The 26,578-nt window shown below is 37.8% G+C and overlaps 1 protein-coding gene across 2 annotated transcripts in view; it reads left to right on the top strand.

Annotated features, from left to right (window-relative positions):
• Positions 1-26,578, top strand: part of LOC110828741 (uncharacterized) — a 183,970-nt gene that overhangs the window by 120,445 nt on the left and 36,947 nt on the right. For both annotated transcript variants that reach the window (XM_022061727.2, XM_022061728.2), the window contains exons 3-4: positions 2,028-2,148; positions 4,756-4,928. In XM_022061727.2, the coding sequence (XP_021917419.1) occupies positions 2,028-2,148; positions 4,756-4,928 (294 nt within the window). The remainder of the gene's footprint in view (positions 1-2,027; positions 2,149-4,755; positions 4,929-26,578) is intronic.

Here is a 26,578-nt window from a genome sequence, read left to right as displayed (position 1 = left end):
CAAACGCTTGACTAACCATTCGGGGTGGTAAGTTTAGTTTCTTACTCAAGGGTTAAAACACTTGAATGAGACACTAAACTAACCCCCCCCCCCCCCCGAAGGCGGTTGTTCAGTTGTTTTAACCCCAATTCGGGGGGGTTTGTTTAGTTTCTTACACAAGGTTGGTTGCGTTTTAAAAAATTGACCCCCCCCTCCCCGAGGAGCTCCGAAAGGAGCGTTCCGCTTTAGTAAAATAAAATTTAATTGTTGTGATATTGAATGCTCATAGAAGCAATGAACTGATTAAGAATGGAGATTATTATGTGATAAAATAGTTTATTAATGTGCTTTGTTCTCGTCGTATTGTTCCATATGTTGAATGCAGAATGTACCAGGTGATTCAAAAAGGACTTTACAACTTTGAAAGTGTATAGAAATTTAATCAGAAAGCTTACAGAATCGGTTTAGGTGTCATTTTGTAGCAAAACAAATCACGTTTGACTCACGTTGTGCTGTAGTACCGAATTCCGTCACCGCGAGCGCAAGCGGCTACTTTCACAGGTGCGGAGCACGCTCGCTGTGTGCAGTGGTTTGAAGAAACGAAATCTGCGACAATGGTTTAACGAAATTTTCGCACCCAGTATGGCAAAGATCCTCCCAGTAGACCTACAATTTACTCTTGGCACAAGAATTTTGTTGAGACTGGTTGTTCTGTTCGCCATGACAAATCTCCAGGTCGCCCTCGTGTTTCTAGTGCTGTTGTGGAACACGTTCGTGACAGCCCAAAGGTGAATGTGTTTTGTGCCCTTAGCAAAGTTAAAGTGTACGGCCCGTTCTTTTTCCATGAGAGAACCATCAATGGTATCGTGTATCTGGATATGCTCGAAAATTTTCTCATACCACAGTTAGACGAAGATGACCAAAAAGGACGCAATCACTTCCAGCAAGACGGCGCACCACCTCAATACCTCACAGAAGTCCCGGATTTCCTCAATAACCGTTTCCCAGGTCGGTGGATTGGTCGAACAGGGTCGATAGTATGGCCACCTCGTTCCCCAGATTTGACACCTCTCGATTTTTTCTTATGGGGTTTCATTAAAGATCGTGTGTATGTTCCACCCTTACCTGCCAATCTCACTGAGCTCAAAGCTCGAATCACCGCCGCAGTTGCAGAAGTGACACCGGGTATGCTGGATCGCGTTTGGCAAGAAATTGATTTCAGGTGGGATGTCTGCAGTATCACCAATGGCAATCAAATCGAACCAAAATGACTATTTGAGGTAAAACGTGATTTGTTTTGCTACAAAATGGCATCTCAGCCGATTCTGTAAGCCTTCTGAATAAATTTCTATACACTTTCAAAGTAGTAAAGTCCTTTTTTAATCACCCTGTATAGGAAGGGCCGGATAACTTGCGAGTTCTTGGCGCGGGGGTTGTAGAGCAAGGTAAAATCACTGCGCGCGCAACTCCACGCTTTTTCTACCCGTTCTACCCGACCGTTCCGTGCACCGACCAGGCCGTGCCGAGTGCAAATATTCACAGCACTAAGAAGCTCAGCTAGCAAGTAATCTGTACCCTACTGTACGAGGAGTTGGAAGCGTGATTTGGTAGAAATAAAAAGATAAATTATTTTGATGAATTGTCTTGGAAGTTAACCATTAACAAATGAAAGCAGATTGATTGATAATATTTATATGTGTCTGGGAGAGAGAAATTTTAGTGATATGAATAATGTTGAAGTGTCCAGTGTCACGTCAGGTTCGATGATCGGGAAACCCCTCCTCCAATTAATTAAAGAAACGCGGTTGGGTTCCTGATTTCCAGAGCTGATATGGACATGTGTACCTCACGACCAATCACCATTCTGGCTAAGCCGGGTCAGCTCGTGCAAAATCGAGGATGAATTTTTAGACGTAATTACAGTTTTCAACAGAACAAAGATTCTAAATGTGATAAAATCTACTCTTCGTGTATTCTGTCTATTTTAACCTTATCCAAAATTGAAAAGAGGTTAGATTTACGTTACGTCGTGATATGTGTTGTTGCAGCTCCCGAAAAGAGTCTTGAGTTCACGACATCAAAGCCTGCCATTGACTCTGTGAACCTGACGTGCAGGGCGCGTGGCGTCTATCCAGAGCCAAAGATGGCGCTCTTCAAGGATCCGGACAGGTAAGCATCGCTAAACGAATTTATGACGTGCTATAATAAACTTTATGCAAAACTTCTTTATTCATTGCACGTCTCTTGTATCACCGCGCTAAACGCTCTCCTACACCTCTATGAGGAAACTTTGCACACATATCTCCTCAAAAGGAACTAAGTTTTGATCAGAAATCTGTGGCTTCATTAAATAACAGGACGTAAGGCCATAGTTGTCTGTCGACTGTTAAATAAACACACGGCACAATTCATATTATAAGGTACAGAATCACCTCTTGTAAGCTTGCTGTCATTGTTTATTAAAGAGTGTAAAGATGTCGCACTATACGCCATTCAGATGCTTGGGGGGAGAGCCGGTATAGCTTCTGCTCATTCTTAACCTTTGCACTAGATAGGGGTGTGTGGTTAGCGTCACGCTCCGGCCGCACTTTACCACCGATACCCATTGGATAGGAGGCTGAGTGGCTCTGGATGCAGAGGCTAAAGGAAAAGTCCTCTGCTGTCACCGTCGGGGATCGAACCCCGGTTGTCTAGTCTTTAGCCAGTCACTGTAATGACTGATCTACCCTATTGTTTATTACAAATGCCATTTTTCGGTTTATTAAAACTGTTGACTGTTGACTCCATCTGTTAGGATATTCGACGATGCCATGCTGAAATTAAGTGAAACAATTCAGGGAATCAGCACGGGCCTATATTAGACAAATATTTGGGCCTAAGAATAATGAAATAACTGAACATTTTCTACATATCACAGTATTCTTCTTCTTCTTCTTATTCTTCTTCTATGGCTCTCCGGTCTGTATTCGGTCCATGACCTCCTCCACTTAATGGTACCTGCACCTTGTCCTGGCGGTGGGGCTTGAGTACCTCAGTGACCCCAAGAGCTACTGGTAGGGCCTCCTTATCCAGATTGGTCGAGGGAGAGAGGTCAGACTAAGACAGGTACCCTGGTCCTCCAGGTTGGGGGTTGGTCGCAAGGCTAACAACCTTGCACCGTAAAAAGAAAGATGTTTCGAAACCTCAATCAAAGCCTCAGACAGAATGGACCTAACAGAGGACCGAACAGTATTTCTAAGATATTAAAATAATTAAACCCAAGGCTGTTACCGGTTTCAGGTTTGATAGTAAGAATTTGATGGTATGAATACTGTAGCATGATTACCTAAAATTCATTCCAATTACCGATTCAATTATTATATCACAAATAAAGTTATTTAGACGTGTTTATAACATTTATATTGATTAATATTTTGACAGTCTTCTTCAGTGTGAGGCATATAGTTCTTGGATAACCCAATTGTGAGCCATGTAAGTTGTGGGAATCGATTTCAGTTACAAGAATAATCAAAGTTTCCGGTCTCATGTTATATCTTCCACCAGATCCTGGCAGTTCGCCCTTTCCAGATATGTGCCATCACGCGATCTGTTCGCCGATGCTACCATATCGCTGGATCTGTCGTCAATTGAACACGTGTAACGCTTGATTGAACATCATCTCCAGAGGCATTGCCGTCTACCTAGTGCATTGTGTTAGTCAGGGGCAGATCAGTGCACGTTTAATATAGCTTAGATCCCACAGGATGACGCCATTCAGCTCATTGTTGGAATTCCTGGCAGATGCATTTATGCACTACCATTGTTAGAATACAGATATCATGTATCTTGCGACATTGTGGTGGGTTTAGATGGCCATTATGAGTTATATAATATGTTGGGAAATAAAATGTTATGGTGGTAGGGGCGTATAGAAATTTGTGGGGGGGAGACAAATAATTCACTGCACATGAACTCGAAAACCTGAAAGATGGAACCAAAACGAATGCAGGTAAAGGGTAAATCATGAAGTTATTGGCGAAAATAAATTGAGAGAGAAGTACTGAAATGATCGAAAATTTGGAGCGAGACTGAGAAACGTAATTACATAATTATAAACATACCACGTTAAATTTGTCGGAAATTGTTCTAAAGTTTTATACCCATCACCATAAGTGTAATTGTTTTATTGATAAATAAATTTTATTGTAGGCCTATACTTTGTAGGCAACACGGAATTTTCCTCCGGGGGCTTCCCCGGTTTCTCCGTGGCATCCCAACAATTACTCCATTCACACACAGAAGAAGGCAATGGCAAACCACTTCTGGATCATCTGCCAAGAACGTATATGAACAGGTCCCAGTCCGAGAAAAGGATGGAAAGATCCTGTTCATATGGACCTGTCGTCAGACAGAACACTAAATAATAATAAGATGAGGTGGTCTAGCGATCAGAACGCTGGGATTGTAATCCTGGGGTCCCGTGTTCGATTCCCGGTGGTGCCCGGATTTATAACTTGTGTTGGGCAAGGCCGTGATCTAGGCAACACGGAGTTTTCCTCCGGGGGCTTCCCCGGTTTCTCCGTGGTATCCCAACAATTACTCCATTCACACACAGAAGAAGGCAATGGCAAACCACTTCTGTATCATCTGCCAAGAACGTATATGAACAGGTCCCAGTCCGAGAAAAGGATGGAAGGATCCTGTTCATATGGACCTGTCGTCAGACAGAACACTAAATAATATAAATAGTCTATACTGAACGTAAGCTTACATATTTCCATTTGTGTTCTTGCACAGGATGATAGTAGATGATGTGCAGGTGGAGACGCTGTCCCGACAGCGATCGTACGACATCGTGGCCACAAAATTGATGCCAGACGACGACCTGGATACTCCCACGGTGTTTGCCTGCGAGCTGCGCATTCCAGAAGCAAGCTACGAAGTTACGAAGAGCGTTGTCTACTATCCAGGTAAATGACAAGGCGAATTATTAGTACTTTGACATTTTTCCAACTTCGTTGTTTCATTTCTACCTCAGAGGTTTGTGACGGCAAAAAGTTTAGTTTGTTGTTGAACCTCAGATTTTGTATGACATTTTCAAACTACTGCATATACTTCACATGACAAGCTAAATTTAGATGTGTCATAAATATTTTTTTTCATATCGCTTTACTTATACGTTAACAAAATTCCCATCAGTCCATACACAACGAAGTGGTGCTTCATAAGAGCCAAGGGCAACCTTACCTTTAACATGCACCATGAATTACTATAATGGCGAGAAAACTTGTATGCTACAGTAATGCAATGAGGTCCATTGGTGGTATTCATGAAGTTGGACTCTTTACGGGTTTGCTAGGAGTAAAAATTCTTTATAGTGGCGAATGATTCTGTCTGTATACTTCTGCGCCGGCAGACCACCAAAATTGGATGATAAACGTTTGATTATAAGACAAGAGTGGCGTATTATTATGATTCTTAATTTGTTATTGAAGTTTTCAAGGGAAAAATCACTTACTCTTAAGTCAGGAACGCTTGGTATTCGTGTACCTACAAGGCAAGTAAGTTACTTTTATACTTTCAACATAAACAGCGCATTACAACAGGGTCCTTCAACTAGGTAGGCTACTACTGAAAATAACATGTGCAAATTTTTCGATTTTTTTTGGCTAAATCATTCTCCTTTGAGGACATTTTCTTGATAGTAGAAAGTGTTTAGATTGATAATGTGTCTAGTTTAGTTCAATTTTCACTTGTTTTATTACATTATGGTCTTTATACTTATTATATATTTTGAGCCGAATCTGTAATTGACTTCTATAGCTATTGAATTAGCACGTTAAAATAAACAATTAATTATCATTAATAAGTTAATCCCGATTACCCTGCCTAAACGGGACCGGAAGACGGTCGGATAATACAGAAGGCTAATTGAAAAGTCGAAGGTAAATATAAATTTAATTTTCGATAATATTAAATTACGAAGAGAATGCAATACGACATTAATAAAAAAAATCTTACAAAAAAATGTACATTTGTAAATTAAATTTTTTAAGAAGTTTGTAATGAGTGTATGCTTCTGAGCCTCCTTCCTTTTCTTTGAGGCAAAGTCACGCCAGCGCTGAACAGTGATACGTCTCTCTTTATTGTTTAACGTAAGCACGTGCGGTCTAGTTGAATGTTATCACCCACTCTGACCCACTGTATGTCGGATAATACAAAATATCGATAACCCAAGGTCGGATAATCGGAAATACTGTGTTACTACAGTGCAGTAGCATTGTAGTGTGAATGCTGGGAAATTTATTAAAATTGCATTTCTCGCTTTTATACCAGGATTAGCCAACTTCCCCCCCTCCCCCCCCCCCCATGAACTTTACGTTTGTATTCGTATGAGATGACAAGAAAAGTGTGACCAAGTGCAGGCAGTGCGAGGTCATAACCTTCTGCCCGCGTTAAATATATTACTGGTGTGACCATATATTAAATTAGGACCTAACCCAGCGGATAGTGGTTGGGAGAGGAAATTTTAACCGGAGTTGGAAAAGTTCGTTAGTTGGCGTAAGATAAATAAATGTTAGTAATGATCAGTAATATAATACGTGAAATTATTACTGAAGATTATGGTATTGATTTCTTGGATAAACACTCATAAAATCCAGGTATATCCTAAAATGTTATGCAAACCTTTGTATCACATTATCTTAGTTAATTATATGTTCTTGATATCTGAGGGTCCCAAAGAAATTCCAACAGTAAATTTTTATCCCCAAGTATATTGTAAGCATCGGTATGGAATTCAAAATTTAAAAAAGACATTTGACTTGTCTATGCCACATAACTGACGATTTTCCGGTAGACTAAAAATTATATTTGCACCGTACATGTTTTTTGCACGCAACTGATTTTGTGTCAAATTTACGTTTCCAACAACTTCCTTGTATCCGTACACTTTCATAGAATAAATTACTCTGGCGTATCATCTGGTAACTTTTCCCTAATTATTTTGGCAGTTAGCGAAACAAACTTGTTTAAGTAGTCCTGGATGAAGAACTTCAACAGTTAATGCCAGTTATAACGAATCTTTATAAGTTAGAAATATGAAATTTGTGGTGACATGTCGAGTCCTATGGCCCATCCAGAAGTTGTCTTACTAAGTAACATAGCTATATTTCTCTCTTCTCTGCGTGCAGTTTCGATTTCTCTTCAAGATTTTAGAGTATTTATTCATTTCGTTTGAATGAAAGTTTTAATATTGAGTTAATAATAATTAGCTTTATTTATTTATCAGATTATCACTTCCCTGCTTGGTGCACGTAAGTGGCCTTTGTTGGAATAGCTTAGCATTCAGTAAGTCTAGAATACCCGAAAACAATGTGAACAATTTTAGCACGTTCTTTCTCGTCCTAAGAATTCAATGCAGATCTTTATTTATTTGGGACGGGCTTCGTCGAATGTTAAAATTTTCCAGCGTTTCGTCAAACATTGCAGTTGCCAACTTCAAGGTGAATATTTAATTGTCGGGTATGTTTGGAAGCCTTATATAGTGTGGCAATTTGGATTTTGTGATGGAGCAGAAGATCGTGGGCTTCTATCCAATTGGAAATGAACACGTGACCTAGAAAAATAAGGGACTTAAAAAGAAACTCTCAGCCATTGCATATCCACCTTGAAGGTGACAACTGCAGTTTGCTATAGCGTTAGATAATTTTCAACGTTCAGACATTCGACGGGGCTTATCGCCCAAACCTGAAGTTCTATTTAATGTACCCTCGCTGATTTCGAGTGTACGTTATTACAGAATGATTCTTATGGTTTTGCGTAAGAATGGAGATATTGTTGGTAACGAAAAACAGAGTTTTGCTTTGAAACATTTTTACTGTATAATAGTAAAAATTCTGATGGAAATATAAACCGGATCCCGAGTAAAACAATGGATACTACAGGCACGTCCGGAGTCTATAAAGCGTCTGTAATAAATTCTGTAGGAAAATTATGCATTTTCATGTCTTGACGTAACAGAAGGTGTCACCTCTTCCTCATGACAAAATAGAGATCTGACTCAAAACGTGACAACGTGTTTGCTGTCAGCTTCACTTGACGTCTGTATAGGATGAAAACTAATGTCATTAGATTGTTTTGTATATACCGGACAGATCATGATAATACTGGTGATAATACATCATTTATTGTTATCGTTCAGTACCATGAAATGCACCACGATAACTCAGACACGTTTAATATTTATTTTTCTACCGAAACTTCAGACGACATACAGTTTTATTCGTTGTTTGTAAAAAAATGTCTGAAATATTGGTACGCTGGTTTGCTTGTCACTGTGTATTTATATTTCGCATGTCATGGATTGTATTACACATACAGGTTAAAAATCAGTCGTAAAATATTTTTGCTGTGTATTTCTACATCTAAAAAACCCATGTTGCTCTTTATCTGAAGGCACTGGTAATACAAAAGACAATTTTGCTGTATTTTATTTAGTGTTCTGTCTGACGACAGGTCCATATGAACAGGATCCTTCCATCCTTTCCTCGGACTGGGACCTGTTCATATACGTTCTTGGCAGATGATCCAGAAGTGGTTTGCCATTGCCTTCTTCTGTGTGTGAATGGAGTAATTGTTGGGATGCCACGGAGAAACCGGGGAAGCCCCCGGAGGAAAACTCCGTGTTGCCTAGACCACGGCCTTGCCCAACACAAGTTATAAATTCGGGCACCGCCGGGAATCGAACCCGAGACCCCAGGATTACAAGGCCAGCGTTCTAACCGCTAGACCACCGTGGCGTTAATTTTGCTGTATGAACGTATATATAATCAGAACGAAATGACTAGGTCTTTACTTTGATGGCGTAAGTACAAAAATGAGCGATTTAAACGTTACCTACCCTTGATTAAGTTTCAGGGTTTAACAGCGACGTGTTGTCTGGTAGATAAACGCTCCTCTGAGACGTCTGTCTTGTCTATTAAATTATACTGTGCTGTATCCCAAAAGACAGCCATCTTCTCCACCCTGCCTTAGCTGCAAGTCCTACTAATACGGCACATCTCGTTATCACAAATAATACACCGACGACATAATCAGGGCAGTATTACAGTTACAATTGGTGTCTAGGAAATTCAGTTACCAACATTCTCATTTTAGTTACCTGTGTTCGGTTTTAAGCGTTTAATTTTTCCATAGTGCAGAACAAATAGTTAATATCGAATAGGTAGACGAGTCTAGACTAGCGTTTCTCAACCTATGCTACGGGTACCACTGGAAGTACGCGAGCCAATGTTGAGTGGTACGGGAACTAAGTAAGGAAATCAAAAGATAATATTAACATAAATAAGTTTTCCCTGAACGCATTCTGTTAGTGGTACATTTAATGAGTTAATTTATAATTAGTGATACGCCAGGAGAAATGGTTGAGAACCCCTGGTCTACACGATTTCACAATGCGCTTAAAAGTGATATATAATATTTTAAATGAACTAGTAATGTATTCCTACCTAAAGAAAACTGCTCGTTTTTGTTAAAATATCAACTTGTATGTATAAAACGCCACTCCATTGAATGCAGTTACAGCAGATTTTACAATAAAAGGTTAAAAGCGTTTGTTGTTGAGCGAGGTCAATTTGGGAATGCCGGATATTCACGTGTACAGACGTGATGTTCACAGTTTAGACCAGGATCCACTGTGCATTCCTTTCTTTTGTGAACATTCCGATATAGATTTGAACGATGTAATAGGAATTTAACTTGGAGGTTAATTGGAAATAATGGCGAGGGGAAAACAGACAGTGTAATGATTTTCCACTCACAAGTCGCTCTTTCCTTCGAATGAGACAGGGATACTGACCTACGTAGTTACACGTTAAATAAACCAAGAAACCAGTAGCTTGTCCTGAGGTTGGTTGTGTTTCTGGGTAGTCACTCAAAGTCAGAAGTTTTGATGTTTTATTTATAGTGTTGGCCAGAGTGAGTAGCATTTGCTGTTCTAAAACAGTTCAGAGAAGCTAAATGTTCGCTTTACTGACATCGAGTGGGGTTGAATTCTGCTGTATTGCGTAGGTCTCTGAACTTCATCAGATATTTTTATCAAATCGTAGTAGGTTTAAGCAACCCTAGTTTTTAGTTTTCCTTAAATGAAAGATAATTTGTTATAGGTAATTATAGTAATCATTTTATGTTATCTTCTTTTTGAAGAAAACGAAGTTCATACAAACTAGTCTATATTTTTAAATGCATATTTATTCGAGCTGTTTGATTTTACAACCAATTCAGAAGAAGTAAATTTATAACACCTAATGTCATATAACAGTAAATCACTATAATCTGTGAATTTGTTGGAATTATTTAAAATATATTCGCTTATTGAATCAATAATTTACTAAACCAGATGAGTCTCATTTTTTTTAGCGAACTGAGCGTTTGTTGCTATGGCAATAACAAAATGGATCATTTCCCACAAGAACTGCTTCAGTCCAAACCTTTACTCAGCTTGTCTCTAGTCTGTTTCCTATTAAGATCCTTAAGTCCTTACTGATCTGAACGAAGTCAACTGCCTCACCATTGAAACCACCAGCGACCTAGAGTTTTACCAAGGAGTGAAGAAATACAACCACGAGTCGTTAAATTTTCCTTTAGTATTATAACGATTATCAACAATTAGATTATGGGTTTACTACACTTAAATTTTTAAATTACTTATTTACTTTCCCGTTCTGTTAGTTTATAAATCTCAAGTGTTGATGGTTTTGCCCACACTCGCACTGCATTGTTTTAGCGTTGGTCTCGGAGGTCATGTCTTGTAATCCCAATAACTGCTCTTCAGTCACTGACTCAGAACCTGACAACAAACCAAAAAAGATTTCAGTAGCCCAAGACCTCGATCCTTGACAGGTTAGACCATTCCCGTGTACGAAACCCATCGCTGAAACTGGCAAACGGTGCCTTTCAAACTGTAACTTGGGGTGTGCTTACACTAACGGGGTATTTGTCTTGGCTGAAGGCCTACAGCAGTTGGTGGGAGGATGATTCCATCAATCAATCCGTCCTCTGCGAAAAGAACTTCAGTTGGATAGATGTCTGGTTGTTGAACCGAGAAGGGTTGAAAACATTTTTTCTGAAGGCCCGCATGATTGGAGGTGGACTGAACGTGCTCCTTTCTATTATTATCCTCGCATTTGCCTTATAACTGAGGAAAAACGTGGAAACTTAATTCAGGATTTCCGAGTAGTTTTAGACTCCATTCGTTCCGTTGACTTATCCGCCTGCTGAGTATCTGAACTACTCGGTTAACCGTGAGAGGCTTCAGGCAGCCCTTGGTATGCACAATTTTCTTTCAAATTACCACATCAGCAAACTTTGAGTCGAAATTCTCAGTTAATGCGCTTATGTGTTTGGTGAAGAATGGAGTCATTAAATCCTCGTGAATTTTGCTTGCAGATAACGCACGAAGATGCGTTAATCACAAATGCAGATACCCTTGAATTGCTAGGCTTGCAGCTTGCGAACGTGGCTGCGGGTAGCGAAACTTCAGATGGGGCATATATAGTCTATTATAGGAACCAGCACGCTTCTACTTGTCTAGCGTTTCGCTCGTCTAGGACAGTTCTCGAACCTTCCACTGCATACGACACATTACGTAAAGCTGCTAGGAGCATTTCCAGCTTTGCCACACTGGTCGGCTCAATGACGGTCGGCTGACTGCTACTCGTACACAGCTCCCATAATGACAATATAATCGGGTTACTTGTAAAAATACAGAATCCCCTAAATAATACAACATGCGGCAGGAGTTAGTGAACTGTAACTGCATGATCAAATTGGACAGTTGCTGATTATTCTAGGGGGAAAATAAATCGAACGTAAAATAAATAGCATGTTCGCTAGAGTCCTTCTATTTTACTCAAAAGTGAGTTCTGTTTTTTCATGAGGTTCAAAATGACAGGATCTGTTATGCATTTAATTACATATATAAAATGTTAAACAGTTTACAGATAATCAACCTGTAGACCAATCGATCAATATACCCATCGTTTCATTGATCCATCCACCCATCAGTCGATACAATCGTCTCTCCATCCACTCATATACCCTTCCGTCCATCCATGTACATTGTGCTTTCCTTCTAATTAACATCAAGTTTTATTCTTTTATTACTCCGTTTGTAGGTCGTAAGTTACTTAAACCCTAAAAGCCTAGTTGTAACTATAAGTATCACCTGCTTTAACAATCTATAACTCTTATTTTGCCCACTGAGCGTATAAATAAGGTAATAAGTTTTGTATGTTTATCAGAGTAAATGGCCGATTATTTTTACAAACAGCGTAGCAAGCTGATCTATCTAACTGGATGGCTTAGCGAACCAGAAGGTTCATTACCGAATTAACCAAACCCCTCCACCGGTTTCTGTCCTGGGCCAACAAAATCCAGTCTCCTTCAACTCCTATCTCCCATGGATCCTGCCTGACATTAACCTCCCATCTACGTCTAGGTCTCGCCAGTATTCTCTTTCCTTCAGGCTTTCCGACCAATACCCGGTGCACACCTCTTGTCCCATCCATGCGCGCTATATGCCTCGCCCGTCTCATTCTTCTCGACTTAATCACCCTGACAATACTGGGGGAGGAGTACAGATTTTTAAACTCATCATTATGCAGTTTTCTCCATGCCCCACCGTCTTCTCTCCTAGGCCCAGATATCCTCCTCAACACCCTAATCTCAAATAATTGCCATTTATGTTCCTCCCTCAGAGTGAGAGACCATGTTTCACACCCATACAAAACAACAGGCAAAATTCTTTTTTTAAATATTTTAATCTGTAGGTTCTTAGAAATCAGACAAGATATTTTGTACTGAAAATTAGCAAGTATTTCCGGAATTTGGTTTCCTCCTAATTTTCTCGCGAATATCATTTTGATTTGTTATTGATTATCAGCTGTTCTTTGTAATAAAATATTTTCTTCGTGTGAGAAACTGAATCCTGAAATATTATTCACACGAGCTTCTCCTGCAAACTGTCCAACGGATCTCCTCTTGGACAACTTCTTTACCTTATCCGTTTCCTAACACCTTCTCAACTTACATTTACCAGAAGGACGAGCGGTTGCTGCCTGGGAATCTTCGAACCAAAGAATGTGAGCTTCTCCCTTTAAATTCAAAGTTTCTCACTACTCTCCCCCATTTTCGCTTCTCTCGCTCATTCATTCAGCTTGAAATTAGTGGACGTCGCCAAAATTAAATTGTAATAGTATCTTAGACACAGTGTTTAATAAAATGATAAGAGATAAGATTGTATTAATATTAGGCGCAGTATCGGATTCACAGGATTTATACTTTTCAGTGAAGCATGGAAATTGCTGATTACTTACTCCAGCGGCAAATAATTCAGGGATTGTTTTCCGAGTACTAACAACGTGTATCGAGATGGCTGCCTTCTGAGTTGTTGCACCATGTGGCCTGAAGGAAGTTTACCAATGTTTTCGGGATGTTTGCTGCCTTGTACCTCCATGGTGGCAAAGGTCTACCACGGTGCTGTAACCCAGAAAATATCCACTTTCATACTTACCGCCGTGAATGCTTAAAATCTCACTTAATATTGTATATTATTAAGTTTAGACAAGTTTTTGTGCTGTGGTCATACAATGTAATCTATGATTTTCATCATATATTCCGTCCGTACGGTTAATATTTGTGAACGACTTATTTATCATACACATGGTAACCGTTCCGTAGTCTAGGAAGCCATGCATTTGGTATAACGTAATTAGTTAATTGATTGCCAGACAGCGTACATGGAGGTGCAATAATGGAGATAATTAACATCCACTGGAAGACTGGTTTACGTTGTGTTCATTGCCTGTTTTAAATTTACACAGCTCGTAGTTCCTGAAACGCAACACTAATGTTCTGGTTAATAATTTAAATTTCCTTCTCTTTCTTTGTTTACTAACGGAATCTGTTTGGACAAGCCCAACTAATAGATAACACGAGTTATGTGTACGAGTAGTTTAATGAAATATTTAATACTTGATTACATTCAGTAATATGTACATATTATTGTGTTAATTCGTGTCTATACGGAAAGTTATTTATGGTGTATAATCCACGGGGATATTAATAAACCAGCTGCAGGCTACGAACGTGTTTACTCGGTACTTCGCCCTTGTGATATTACTTGCCAGCATCAAACATTACGTTACAGCATGAAATGTCTCAATGACAGAGTTGTCAAAGGTTTCTTCCAGTTTCGAAGTCCAGCTTCTTTCCACGGAGGCTCGGATTCAACCCAGGAAGTTTTCTCTCTGGCATTCGTCGCTTAGGCTCCAACTTCTTTCCGAATTCTTGGCTACTTCTGAATAGTCTTCACCAATCTCTTTATATTTGTATACCACTTCGATTTGTAACGAAGTGAAAATTTTGGGAACTTGTCTTTGATATTTTAGTACTAGAGGCGTCTTTCTGTATGAAACATGCGTTCTTCCATTTGCTGCAGGTTTTAGTTTCTTTATGATCTGACACATCACTTTAGTTTTAAAACTTTATTTTCCTTTTCTTGAATTTTACAAATTCTTTTTACCTCTTAACTGAAGTTTCACTTCGACATAATCTTCTTGGAACTGAGATAATTTTCCGAAATATCGACTTTGTCTGTGTCCTTACTTGTCGCTTTAATCACATTAAGAAAAAGTAATTAACTTTTAAGGAAAATATCCAACCTCCTGCAAAATAATTTGTTTAAACTCGATTATAGACTAAAAGACTTCACATTTAGGCCTATCTGTTTCGGAGGTTACATTTTTTATGAAACAGACTCTACTTTAAGAAACTAATAATACACATCGGTGCCCGAGACATTTAATTTAGGACATGCGATGAACGGTCAAATATTGGTTCATCGTGTTTTCTGACAACTTCCTTTATCCCTGTCAGTCACCATGTCACTGATGTTTCACACTTATCTAATCACTATCCCTGTTAGGTGCGACAGGCTGTAACAGCCAGCAAGTTATCACAACAGCCTTACGGCTTTCGAATGGTCTTTGGTTCGGTCCGACCTTCGGAATGTCACCTTATTACGGTGCTGCTGCTGACTTACGAGCGACAAACGAATGTTTATTTCCAACCTTTCTCCTAAATAAGGAAGTTTTTCCTTTGATTATGACGAGGAAAACTAGAAGAAGAGTCAGTTGCGTATCGAAATCAAACTGAAGGTTTTAGTGGGTCTTCTATGTTTATTTAAGTATTATTATAGTGGCTGTCACAAAGTTGCATGCTTCAGGGTTACAGTGAAGACACACAACGTTGTAACACAGACAGCGAGGGTCATGCAAATGAAGGTAGCTCATAACTCGCAGCGTAGCAAAGCTATCAACGCTGTAATTCTGACTTTGAGCCGAGCCATAAGAGGGAACAAGTCATTCCGTGGCCTTGAAGCATGAAATTTGGTGACGGATAATGATATTTTATGGACCAATAGGATAAATTTGTGCTTACGTAGTTCATTTGGACAATGTCAGGCTGCATATGAGGGAAGTGACTTACGGATGTGTTGGGTAACTTAGAATATATTGAATAAGGAATCGGGGTCAGCCTACAAGGGGTAGTCCGCTAGTTTCAGGATTGGGTGACAGGCTGACAACCTCTAACCACAAAAAATTACAATGTTGAAAAACGTTGCATGAGGATTGAAGCCATTTGTCTCATTATGGGAATCAGTAGGAGGCTGAAAACTATAAAATGATAATTATCTTTCTAGTTCGAAAAAGGCGTTGCATTTATATTTTAGTTGAAAGACTAGGAGCCTGTCCAAGGCTCTGGTGCTTATAATAGGTGCTTGATACGTTTCCCGTTGGATTCCATCTAATTTCAAACCGTTATTAGTCGCATTTAGAACTAAAGCTGCATAAACCTGTTTACGGACTTCGTCATGTAAGATCTGAGGTTTTCACAGCGGTGAGTATGAAGATTTCCGTCTTCTGGGTTGTTGCGCTGTGTAGTCTGGTCGATGTTAACCAACGTTTCAGAGGTCATACTGCCTCCGTCATCAGGGCGATAAATCGAGGCAGTATGACCACTGAAACGTTGGTTAACATTGATCAGACTACACAGCGCAACAACCCAGAAGACAGAAATATTCGGACTTCGTCATGTCTGTCTGTCTGTATGTAAGAACTAGAAAAGTGATGAACAAACTTTCATAAAATTTAATATTGAGAAGTATCACAATAATTTGTCGGCACGTCCTAAATTTTGTCGATATCTGACAAAAACAGGTAAAATTTCACACTTATTTCTGTGCACTGAAGTGACCGAATGTAGAATCCCCAGCTGGGGATTTTCCCTTTGTGGTTTCTTATCCAGCCTCCCTACCGTCTTGGGAATTCTCAGTAATGACGTTACCACAGAGCTGTACAGGTTCAAAACACTGCGCCCATTCATAGGCTATTGACAACAGGAAATTGATGTCAGTGCTGCCTTTAAGAAAAGTCAAAGACGAACGAAGTTCTATACTTCAGAATTAAAATCCTGTAGATGATCAGAATCGGCGAGTTGTGTGTATTTCGGACCTAAGTCAATTTGTCACAGACCGACGCTTGTGGTAGGAATGATGCATTGATTTTCTCGCGTTGTGTCCTAATTGACACGGAAAGACTCTTCCACGCTTCGAGGAAGCTCTTGTCTTTTCACGACGTTGATAAACGCGTAGGCAGTTGGAGACTGAAGTACCTTCTTTTTCTCATTGAAATTGATCCAGTAGTTAAAGCTAGAGAATCAGTAGATGTAAATTTCGATGCGTTGTGCTAGCCTTTGTAGCTTATCATTTTCCATAGCTGTTATGATGGGAATTCCTAGTTAATCTGTTTCGCTATTCGATCACAGAGACCAGAGCATCTATCCAAATATGCAGCGTGGATAAATGCATGAATACAATCATGCATGTAATCGTTGCCTACGTAGAATATATTAGAGTACAGAAGTACTATGTGCTTAAGCGTGTGTGATCTACATGGCATGAAATATTTCCCTAGATAATAGCTCAGAAAGTTACGTGAGATTGATGTAAATTTAAAGATGTTTAACTTAGTCCCTCTCACCAAGGGCAAAGTACAGATTTTATGTTGTCTGAGAATATGGTGCTGATGAGAATTTGGACCAAACATTGGCAGTTGAACAAAGATGCATAATGTGGAGCTCAATAACAAATGTGTGTAATCCAGGGGTGATCAAATCAAGGAATTTTATATGGGAGGGTATCTATAATGCATTGAAGAGTTGAGAAACTGTTCTTCAGAAGAGATGTAGGGAAATATAATTTGGACGTTCTCGGCGCAGATTCTAGGATAATATATGAATGTGTCGCAAATAAATAGGGCACGATGGTCTGGATTGGATTTATCTGGCTCCAGACAGTGACCAGCGCCTGTGAACACGGCAATGAGCTATCACACAAAGGTGGGGAATGTCATGAATAACTTTATTATCTGAGCTATTGTTAGCTTGTCAAAAAAAAACATACTTTATGAAGTTGGCATGGTTGTGTGTGTCCTTTTTAATATGACTCAGATATTCTTATGCTTCGTATTAGAACTTTCTTTAGTCCGTTGACAGCCATGATCTCAATTGCAGATAATTTTCTGTTTTTTTATGTAAATAGTGTTAATTAATGGACTGAAGATTGGATAATTACAGTGTTTAAAATTACATGGAACATTACAGAATTTCGCGGACACATTTTCGTACCACCAGAATGATTTCAACAATCCATAATGGGGCTTGCCTAACCGGGTGACATCTGGGATACTTCCTAACGTGATTACATGTTAAATAAACAGAATTTGTTGTTATCAGAATCTAAAAAAATACAAAATGTATCGTCAGAACCTACTTTAGTTTAACGTATTCAAAAACATAAACTATCTGGGGTGAGATTCCGGATATTAAATTTTCCTCATTATAAGATCTACTATTGGTCACAGTCCTGTGACAAACGAATGTAGTGCACATCATTAACATTTTAATATTGTAACTTTAATACAAGCCCATTATTCCAAGTATCAGCTTAGAGGTTTCACAGAAAAATCCTGTGTTTTATTTTCTCTCATTCGCGATGCATGTCCAGTTAATCGCAGATAATCGATTTAATCATCTTAATTTTACTTAGAGCTATTTTTCGACAAATCGTTCAGTGTTACATTTGTGAATAAAATCTGTTTTGTTGAAATGTCAGCTACACAAAATTTGACAGGCGAATGGTTTTGATACAGGTAGTAGCGCATTCATTATTCTGATCTGCGTCGTGTCTGGATCGTATTAATCAAAATGTCACCAGAACTCGGTGACGTTTAATTTGTACGAGGATCTTTGTAACCGATCTCTTTTTATTTCTTCTTTGAAATCTGTCAGTTAATTAAATTGCTCGCCACACGAACTGAAGTGCCGTGTTGTGTAACTCTATGCATTTTACATTTTATTTGAATTTCTCTTTCATATCCCGTGGTGAATTAGCAGTAATAAAATGTGTACGCCTATGTGTTTGTAAAGGTATAATTATAATTTGTACTCGTTTAGAGATAAAATTCCTTAATAAAATCGCCTTTTTGTACAGTTCTGAAGATTTAATACTAATTAACAACACAAATTTATTTAACGCTGAAAATACGACCCTAGGATACTGGTTTTCTTTTATTTTTCTTCAAATATTTATATGTGAATGTTTGATCGTTAACACATTAGAGAATACGTTCGAGAAATATTGTTATTCAGTTTAAAATATCATAATCTCTGCTTCCCACAAACAGCTATGATCAAAACATATGCAAATATGTAAATAAAATAAAATAAAATAACTTTATCAATTCTGGTGTGTGATCTTGATGGAGACTTCTTAGCTATAAAGAAATAACTAAAATTTTAAATGTTTGAAAAGACAGATCAGAGTCAAATGTTCAGTCTTAGAATGTGTCCGTCCTATGTTCACCTACTCGTATACCATTCTTGATTCTTTATTATTGCTTATGATAACCTTAGCCAGATATATTCAGGCAAACTTAAGAAATACTGAATTACTGAGAAGCACCGGACCATACGTACTTTATATCATAGTAACATAATTCACAAGTTCAGCTCTTCTGATATGATAACCCTTCACAGGCTATAATTCTTGGAAGTTTCCTTAAATTCCGATACGTATCTTTCTAGATCCACTTTAATACTATCCTCCCATATTTTCTTCTCTTCTTGAAGTAAAATTTTCTGAATGTATCCCTTCCAAAATTGTATATGCATTTCGTGTCTCCTATTTACGTAGTGAAAATTGCTAAGCTGCTTGTAGAAATAGATGGAATAATAGTATAGAGACGATGAGTGAAGGTAGGAGAAAGATAACACGTGATTATAAACCTACAGGGCGAATAGTAACACAAGGGGAATGTGAAATGAGTATTTTGGGGTCTGTACATGTATTATGTTGCATAATCTGTATAGAATTTTATAATAAAGAGACTTTGTCTGTTAAAATACTATGCGAAACGTAGAGTTTGTGTCTGTGGGTTAGGCAGGCTGCTTATTATTTTATAACCTTATCTGGGGACTCAACAAAAATGGGCGAATTCAGAGAAAAGTGCGAAAGTTTTCAGAACTTTGTTATTTTTGATGTAGTGGTGAGCTGTTCATGCAGGCATTGAGTTGGTGTCACCGAGACAGATAAATAATACATTCGGTCCTGGATTATTGTTAATTTGTACCCAGATGTAAATTACTAAGACAGTCTTAAAGTCTAAAGACCAAAATTCGAGGTTATTGTCAAAATGTAAACAGCACTTCGTAGCTCTGTGGAATTTAAAATTATACTTAAAGGTGTACGTCCTATTCAGATTAAAGTTAAATTAAAATTTTTAGGAAGAATCAGTTTCTACTTTATACCAGAGATTATTACATAAAATTCTATTAATTTGTTATAATTGGTTATTTATGATTATTAAACGTACGGTAATTAGTGTTTTAACAAACTATTTGTGTATTATTTTTTACCTAAGTTCTTATGCTTATACTGTAACTACATAAACTGCTGTACAATGTAAACTTTTAATACTTTAGCAGTACTTTACAGGGTTAAATAGGCAACGACATACATACAGTAATACTGTTGTTATTTTTATGGTTGTAGATTATTCTACAGTATGCGGGAAAAATATTGGGTGATTTTTCTGGGAGTCGGAAACCAGTCAGAATCCTTACATTGAAATTAATGGGGATTTAATTTTAGATTTTTGAATTTGTAACATACGAACAGAGTATGGAATGGAAATCAACATTGAAAAATCAAAGGTAATGAGGATAGCACCGAGAGCAGAACCATTGAACGTTGTAGTTGGAAACCAACAGCTGGAGAATGTGGAGCATTTCAAGTACTTGGGAAGCATAATCACGACAGACGCTCTATGCACCAAGGAGGTAAAAGCAAGGACAGCCATGGCCAAGGCAGCTTTCGTCAAGAAGAGGATACTTCTCACTAGCAAGTTGGGCTTGGAGATGAAGAAGAAACTAGTGAAGTGTTACGTATGGAGCAGAGACTTGGACACTCAGGAAGAAGGAACAGAAATACCTGGAGAGTTTTGAAATGTGGTGTTGGAGAAGAATAGAGAAGATCAGGTGGACGGATCGAGTGACCAACGAAGAAGTATTGAGGAGAGTCAACGAGCAAAGATTACACGAAGGAAAGCTAACTGGCTGGGACATATTATGAGAAGGAATGGGTTACTGAGTGATATCATCGAAGGCTAGGTTGAAGGAAAGCGAGGACTGGGATGAAGACTGATACAGCTAACCGACGATCTTAAACGAGGAAAGAAGATGAAGTTCCAGGAATTAAAACGAGAAGCTGAGAATAGGGAAAACTGGAGAGCTCTTTTTGGGCAGAGCAATGGACCTGTCGTCAGACAGAACACTCAATAATAATAATAATATAACGTACGAACAGTTTTCATTGAACGAATGACGATCTCAAATGCAGGGACCAGTGTTCTTATATTTTATTCAATAGTTCATAGATAGCTCCAACAGTGGAAACACGTGACTTCCAAATCCGTTGCTTCTGAGGCTGTCTCAGACATTGTGGAACCATTATATTACATAGAATATTCTGGTAGAACAGTCTGCTGTATTTGAGAGAGCGTCATTTAAATCAGACGTGAATGAGTCAGGAAATTTATTATGTTGCCATCTATTCGATAGACGTGTTCCATTTATTTTCGTCTGTAATCTTACAGGGATTTTTCGTCTGTGGATATTATAATTTGTTGTAATTATAATTATTTAATTCCTATTGTAAAAAGCAATACGTTATTTAGGAACTTCTTGGCAGAGTGTATATGAAGCTAATGCCATTCATAGGTCAACAGTGTATTGATCACAACATATGTAAATATAGAATTTTCATATTGTAACTCTCGTCTGACGGTACGTGCCAATCAGTCAATGTCTTAGAACTGAAATAAAGATTCCAGAAGAACAATTCGCAACATTGTAGAAAGTGTCAGAATATAAAAGTCCTTGTACTACTGGTTTTGTAACACAGGTTAAAGTAGTACAGGGTGGGTGGGAAGTAAGTAGACATTAAATAATATCTTTACTTTGGAAATATAGAGGTTATAACCATTTCTCAATGCCTACTTACTTCCCACCCACCCTGTAATCAGATATAAGTTTAAAATAACTAAGGGAACTAACTTTATGTAGACAGTTTTCGTAAACAACACTGCACTTTCCTGCCCCTAAACCCATCATTATAAGGTTCTGCTGCATTGAGCCAAGTGTCAGTTTTCTTACGAGCTCAAAGTTATTGACGTGTCATTACTAAAAAAATAAATTTCTTGTGAAATTTCGACTAATATATAATTTATGGATGTCATGTGAAAATACAGCATGTCTCTTTGGTAGATAAAGTGATATTAAATCGATAAATTTTATTAGGTGTTTGTTAGACGGTTGCGATGTGACAAGTACAATCTCCTGTCAGGTTCCGCGATGTTTTAGTATAATTCAGTTCTTTAGAATTATGTTTTATGATTTATGTCTCCAGTTCGAATGACTCGCTGTGGCTCAGCTTTGCCTTTTATAATTTCCTTCCACCTGACGTTCACCATTTAAAATATATATCGATCATCGCGCTGTTTCTTTTGGCGGCCGTGGTTCTTATTTCCGGCGCAAAGCACACATGTTTTGGCTGAGATTTTTAGTTGTAACATCTCCAATGTATGCAGGATGTTAATTAGGACACTATGGATTACTTCAAATCCTTACTCTCTTACTGTACACGTCCCCCATACATTAAACGCTCTGTGACCTCTGTTATTGACACAGAATTGCTAAATAACCAATCAAATAATTAATCGCGACTTTAATAACCGCTCAGTGGTGCAGTAATCGATGTAACCACATTGACCAATGTTCATTTCCCGATAATTTGTGGTATGATATCGTGAAGGAACAGTGGTTTTAATTTATTTGATTTTGTCAAGTCTTTTCTGTTCTGTAAACAAATTTCCAATCATTCATTTCTCGCCTGTTTGAAATGTAAATTTGTAAACTTGTTACTATGCTTCATCCTCACGTCGCGAAAAGTTACCAGTAGTGACAGAAAAGAAACCATGCATTCTTAAACTGGTCTGGACGCGGTGGGGAAGAAGCAATTTCTGTCCTTGTCGGGAATAAAACCTCGGTCGTCCGGTTCGTAACTAATAACATCTTAACATTGAGCGTCCTTAATTAACCCACCAATCAATCACTACATTTCTGATGACCATTGTCGATGCATGTTGTTCGTGCCGTGTTTCTCTCAGTGTGCTTTTTGGTTGTCTGCTGACGTCTGTAGCTGGTTTTGCTGGTCGGAAATGAATTTCGAACGAACGTGTTTGATTTAATAATCAGTGTTCTGGGTTGGTTCTAATAAATTGCTTATAAGCTGCAGGCAAATGTAGTTTTTCAGCACACGTTTCAATAAACTATGACGTGCCTCTGTGAGAGATGGTATATACGGACAGACGTACAGGTTGAGTGAATTGGTATTGCTTTTCTTTCCAATATGTAGGGTATATAGTATCGTGTTCATAAAAGGCACAGTAGAAGAATTTAAGGAAATAGATTATTAGAGCAAAAGAGAAGTGTTATTTTGCGGAATATCATCTGTCTGTGTAACTAACTACCTGACCATGATCATTTGAGCATTAGAAATTGTAAGGAATGGAATGGAATTAATATCAGACAGATTTAACGTGTTATTATATTTAATTTCTGCTTAGAAATTTAGATTTTTTATACATTTTGTGAATTTATTTTCTACGGGGAAAGTCTCTACCACTTAAAAATATGTAGCTTTATCTTCTCTGTTTTATGATTTTTAACAGCTGATTCAAACGGGAAGGCAAATGGTGACGAATACCATTACAGAAGAAAACTGTACATCTTCATATTGTATCAACACTTCTTGCAATTCAATTATTGTACCATTAAAATGAACAAGGTTCCATGATTGGACCACCTTATCTCGTTCTATGGACCTGTTTAAGGGCATTAAAACTAACAACTAATCTGTGTAACATGAAAAATTATTAAATTTTTAATTGAGTATAATTTGTTTTGGTTGACTTGACTTTGACTTCTTACACTGCCATATTGGAATTCATCTGTTTCGTCACCACTGCTGAGTATTCTGGCATCTGACTCATTCTTATCTACTAGCAGTTTCTCCTAAACGTCGTAACTGATATTCGTGATTTACTAAAACCTCTAGCTCGTACTAATGTACTTTATCCGTGTTGCCTCAGACTTAGTTTTGGATGTCTTTTCAGGAAGGCATTCTGCCACTTCTTACCTACAGAATTTTGTCTTTGTTAAACCTATGACCGACCGCCACTCGATGCGCTAGTGTCCACAGCTCCAAAGGTGTAATTCTGAATATTTTCCCTTCAAGTTTGAAATTGCAATTCTTCAGATTATCTTAAACTTCTTCGGTAATATCTCCAGGGCTGCCAACGATGTTCTGTGACCCACAGCGTATGAATTCTTACTATCGAAGAGTCTCTTCAGTGTGGATTTCAGGAGCAGATATGTTCATGCAACCGCAGTGAGTTTCACGTCTCCATTCCTTCGATGATCCAGAATCCGTTTTGTATTTTCTTCCGTCCCAAAACCCATATTTTACACCTGATGCATTAGGAACGAAAACAAGTTTAAAATTAAGCGTTGATTTTATTTAGGACATTTTAATACATTCATTAAATCAATTGATTATAATACAGTTCAGCACAGAAACATAAGTGCAAACAGTGACAATGCATCTTGGCATTACAGTTGTATAATCTGTTAAAGTGTTTTATATTAATGCATATAATATTGCAATCTTGTAATTGGGCATACTGAATAAATGTTAAAAAAAAGCGTTGATTTCAACAATAAAGTAAATAATCGTTTACATAATATCATAAAAGTTTAAATATGTGTGAATAGATTATGTAGCATGAATTAAATTATTTTAAACGCTTGAGTTTAAGAAAACATCAATATGGAATTGAGCTCTAAATGATATATTCAAAACTGTAGTAAATTTTCGGATGAGCAACGTCATAATCTCATTTCTTTCAAACCACCAATTAATTTTAAAAGTCATAATAGATTTTCTAATATTTACAGAAATTATCTGTCATCTGGTGCAGATGTAACTTTTATACTGTTGTTTCTTCAAGTTATTATAAATTTGACGTAAATCTCTCTACATATTCAAAATATCGTTACAGCTGAAAAATATAAATCAAAATGTAAGTCGTCATGGATAGACCGCCTCTGAGGAGCAGTCCGTCCTTGGAAATTATAAGAGGTCCATTGACAGCAACAAGACAGAAACATTTTCTAAACCTCTTGTTCATTCTTAAAGTGCGGCGAAGTAACTTTCGAAATAAGAAATCAGTTTACAGCAAAGTCACGTGCTACTAATAGCTTTCTGCTAACAGAAAAAGTGAAATTGAGTACCGTTACATCAAACCAAGTGAAAACTTACCTCTAGAGATATCTCCGACATTATCTTTTTAAACTTAGTTAAAATGGCGTGGCAGTTTCTTCTCCATACCGCTAGGAGGTTAAATATTTCCAAATTACGAAGCCGGTCCAACCATTGCGACATTCCCACAAGCATTATTCTATAAGTACTTTGAAATTGCTTATGGGCTTATCTTTTAGAATATTTACATCAAGCTGTTATTTAAAACTCGACCCGAATATTACGATTGTAAATTATTAGAGAAACAAATGTGATAAATTTTTCGCAGCCGATTCCATACTAACCAAACCGGTTACACATGTTTGCTGTTCAGTCGTCCATTATTTAGTTCTTAGTCAGGTTTTTACTGTTTAATGACGAAATACTATTATGCATTTGGTAATATTTGTGTTACTTCTATCCATTTAACTAGAACTCTATTAGTAATTTTTCAGGTATTTTTCTAACAGCTGTCTAGACAGTTGATCATAAGTAACAAGAATACACAAATAATTTAAAAATTCTTTCTGGACTGAACTTGTAACGTTAACAGAGGTAGCCCATTTATCTTCATTTGCATATCCTCAGTGTATTAATGACTAATACGATGTAAAATTTGAATGCCAAATTGTGCTATACTCAACGTGCAGTGGAAATAATACGAGATAGGGTTTATGTTTTTTTGTTTGTGTCTCGTCATCAGATTGTAGCTAAGAATAATAATAAAGGTAGGAAAATGGCAATGTTAAAATATTTAGGGAGCTACAATAAGAAATTAAAGCTACTTTTAGATAAAATTAAGTACGGCGAATTCTTGCTGTCATGCAGTTCGCAGTCTATTGTATTAAACTCGCATATCAAAAATGTAAAGATTTTAATGTACAAAACTAAAATGTTGCCTTCTGTTTTATACAAGCGTGGAACACTGCCTTTCGCATTAAAGGGAAAAACTCAGATTGAAATTGTCTGAAAACAGGATGCTACGGGAAATATTTTGAACTTAAGGTGGAAAAATATGTCGAGGCTAGGAAAATTACTTAGTGAGGTGTTCTGTAATTTGTATTCTTCATAATATACGGATTATCAGTTTTAGAGTATGAGGTGTGTAGTTTACATTTTACGCACGTAAATTATTATAAATGTTTAAAAATTTTAGTTGGATGACAGTAACGAAAGTAGCTACTTTAGAGACCTTAGAGACCTAGGCATAGATGGGCGAATAATTACGAAGTAGCGTGATAAGATGTGAACTGGATTCATCTCGCTGGAAACAGGGACCGCTGATACAGCTATTATGAATTTGGTATGTAACGAACCTTCGGGAACCAAAAAGAACTGGGAATTTCTTGTCTAGGTGAGCGAATATTAGCTTCTCAAGAAGCACTCTACTCCATTGAATTAGTTTGAAATAATGTGTTAAAGTGAAACCGTATCGAGAATCCGTTCTTGAAATGCGGACAGGAGCAAAGGAGCGCTCGTTACAGGCTCTTCCTCGAGATTGAAGGCGGCCATGGTATAATCCACTTGCTGGGGTCCATCAAGAAGCAATCCATCATGCTGTGCATCCTCCTCATTTCAATA

The sequence above is a fragment of the Zootermopsis nevadensis genome, unplaced genomic scaffold (genome assembly GCF_977971745.1).
Source record: "Zootermopsis nevadensis isolate Lab colony 2312 unplaced genomic scaffold, Znev_1.0 Znev_ptg000029l, whole genome shotgun sequence".
Taxonomy (NCBI): Eukaryota; Metazoa; Arthropoda; class Insecta; order Blattodea; family Termopsidae; genus Zootermopsis; species Zootermopsis nevadensis.
The sequence above is the reverse complement of the archived record's forward strand: the minus strand, read 5'-3'. Positions and strand labels throughout refer to the sequence as shown.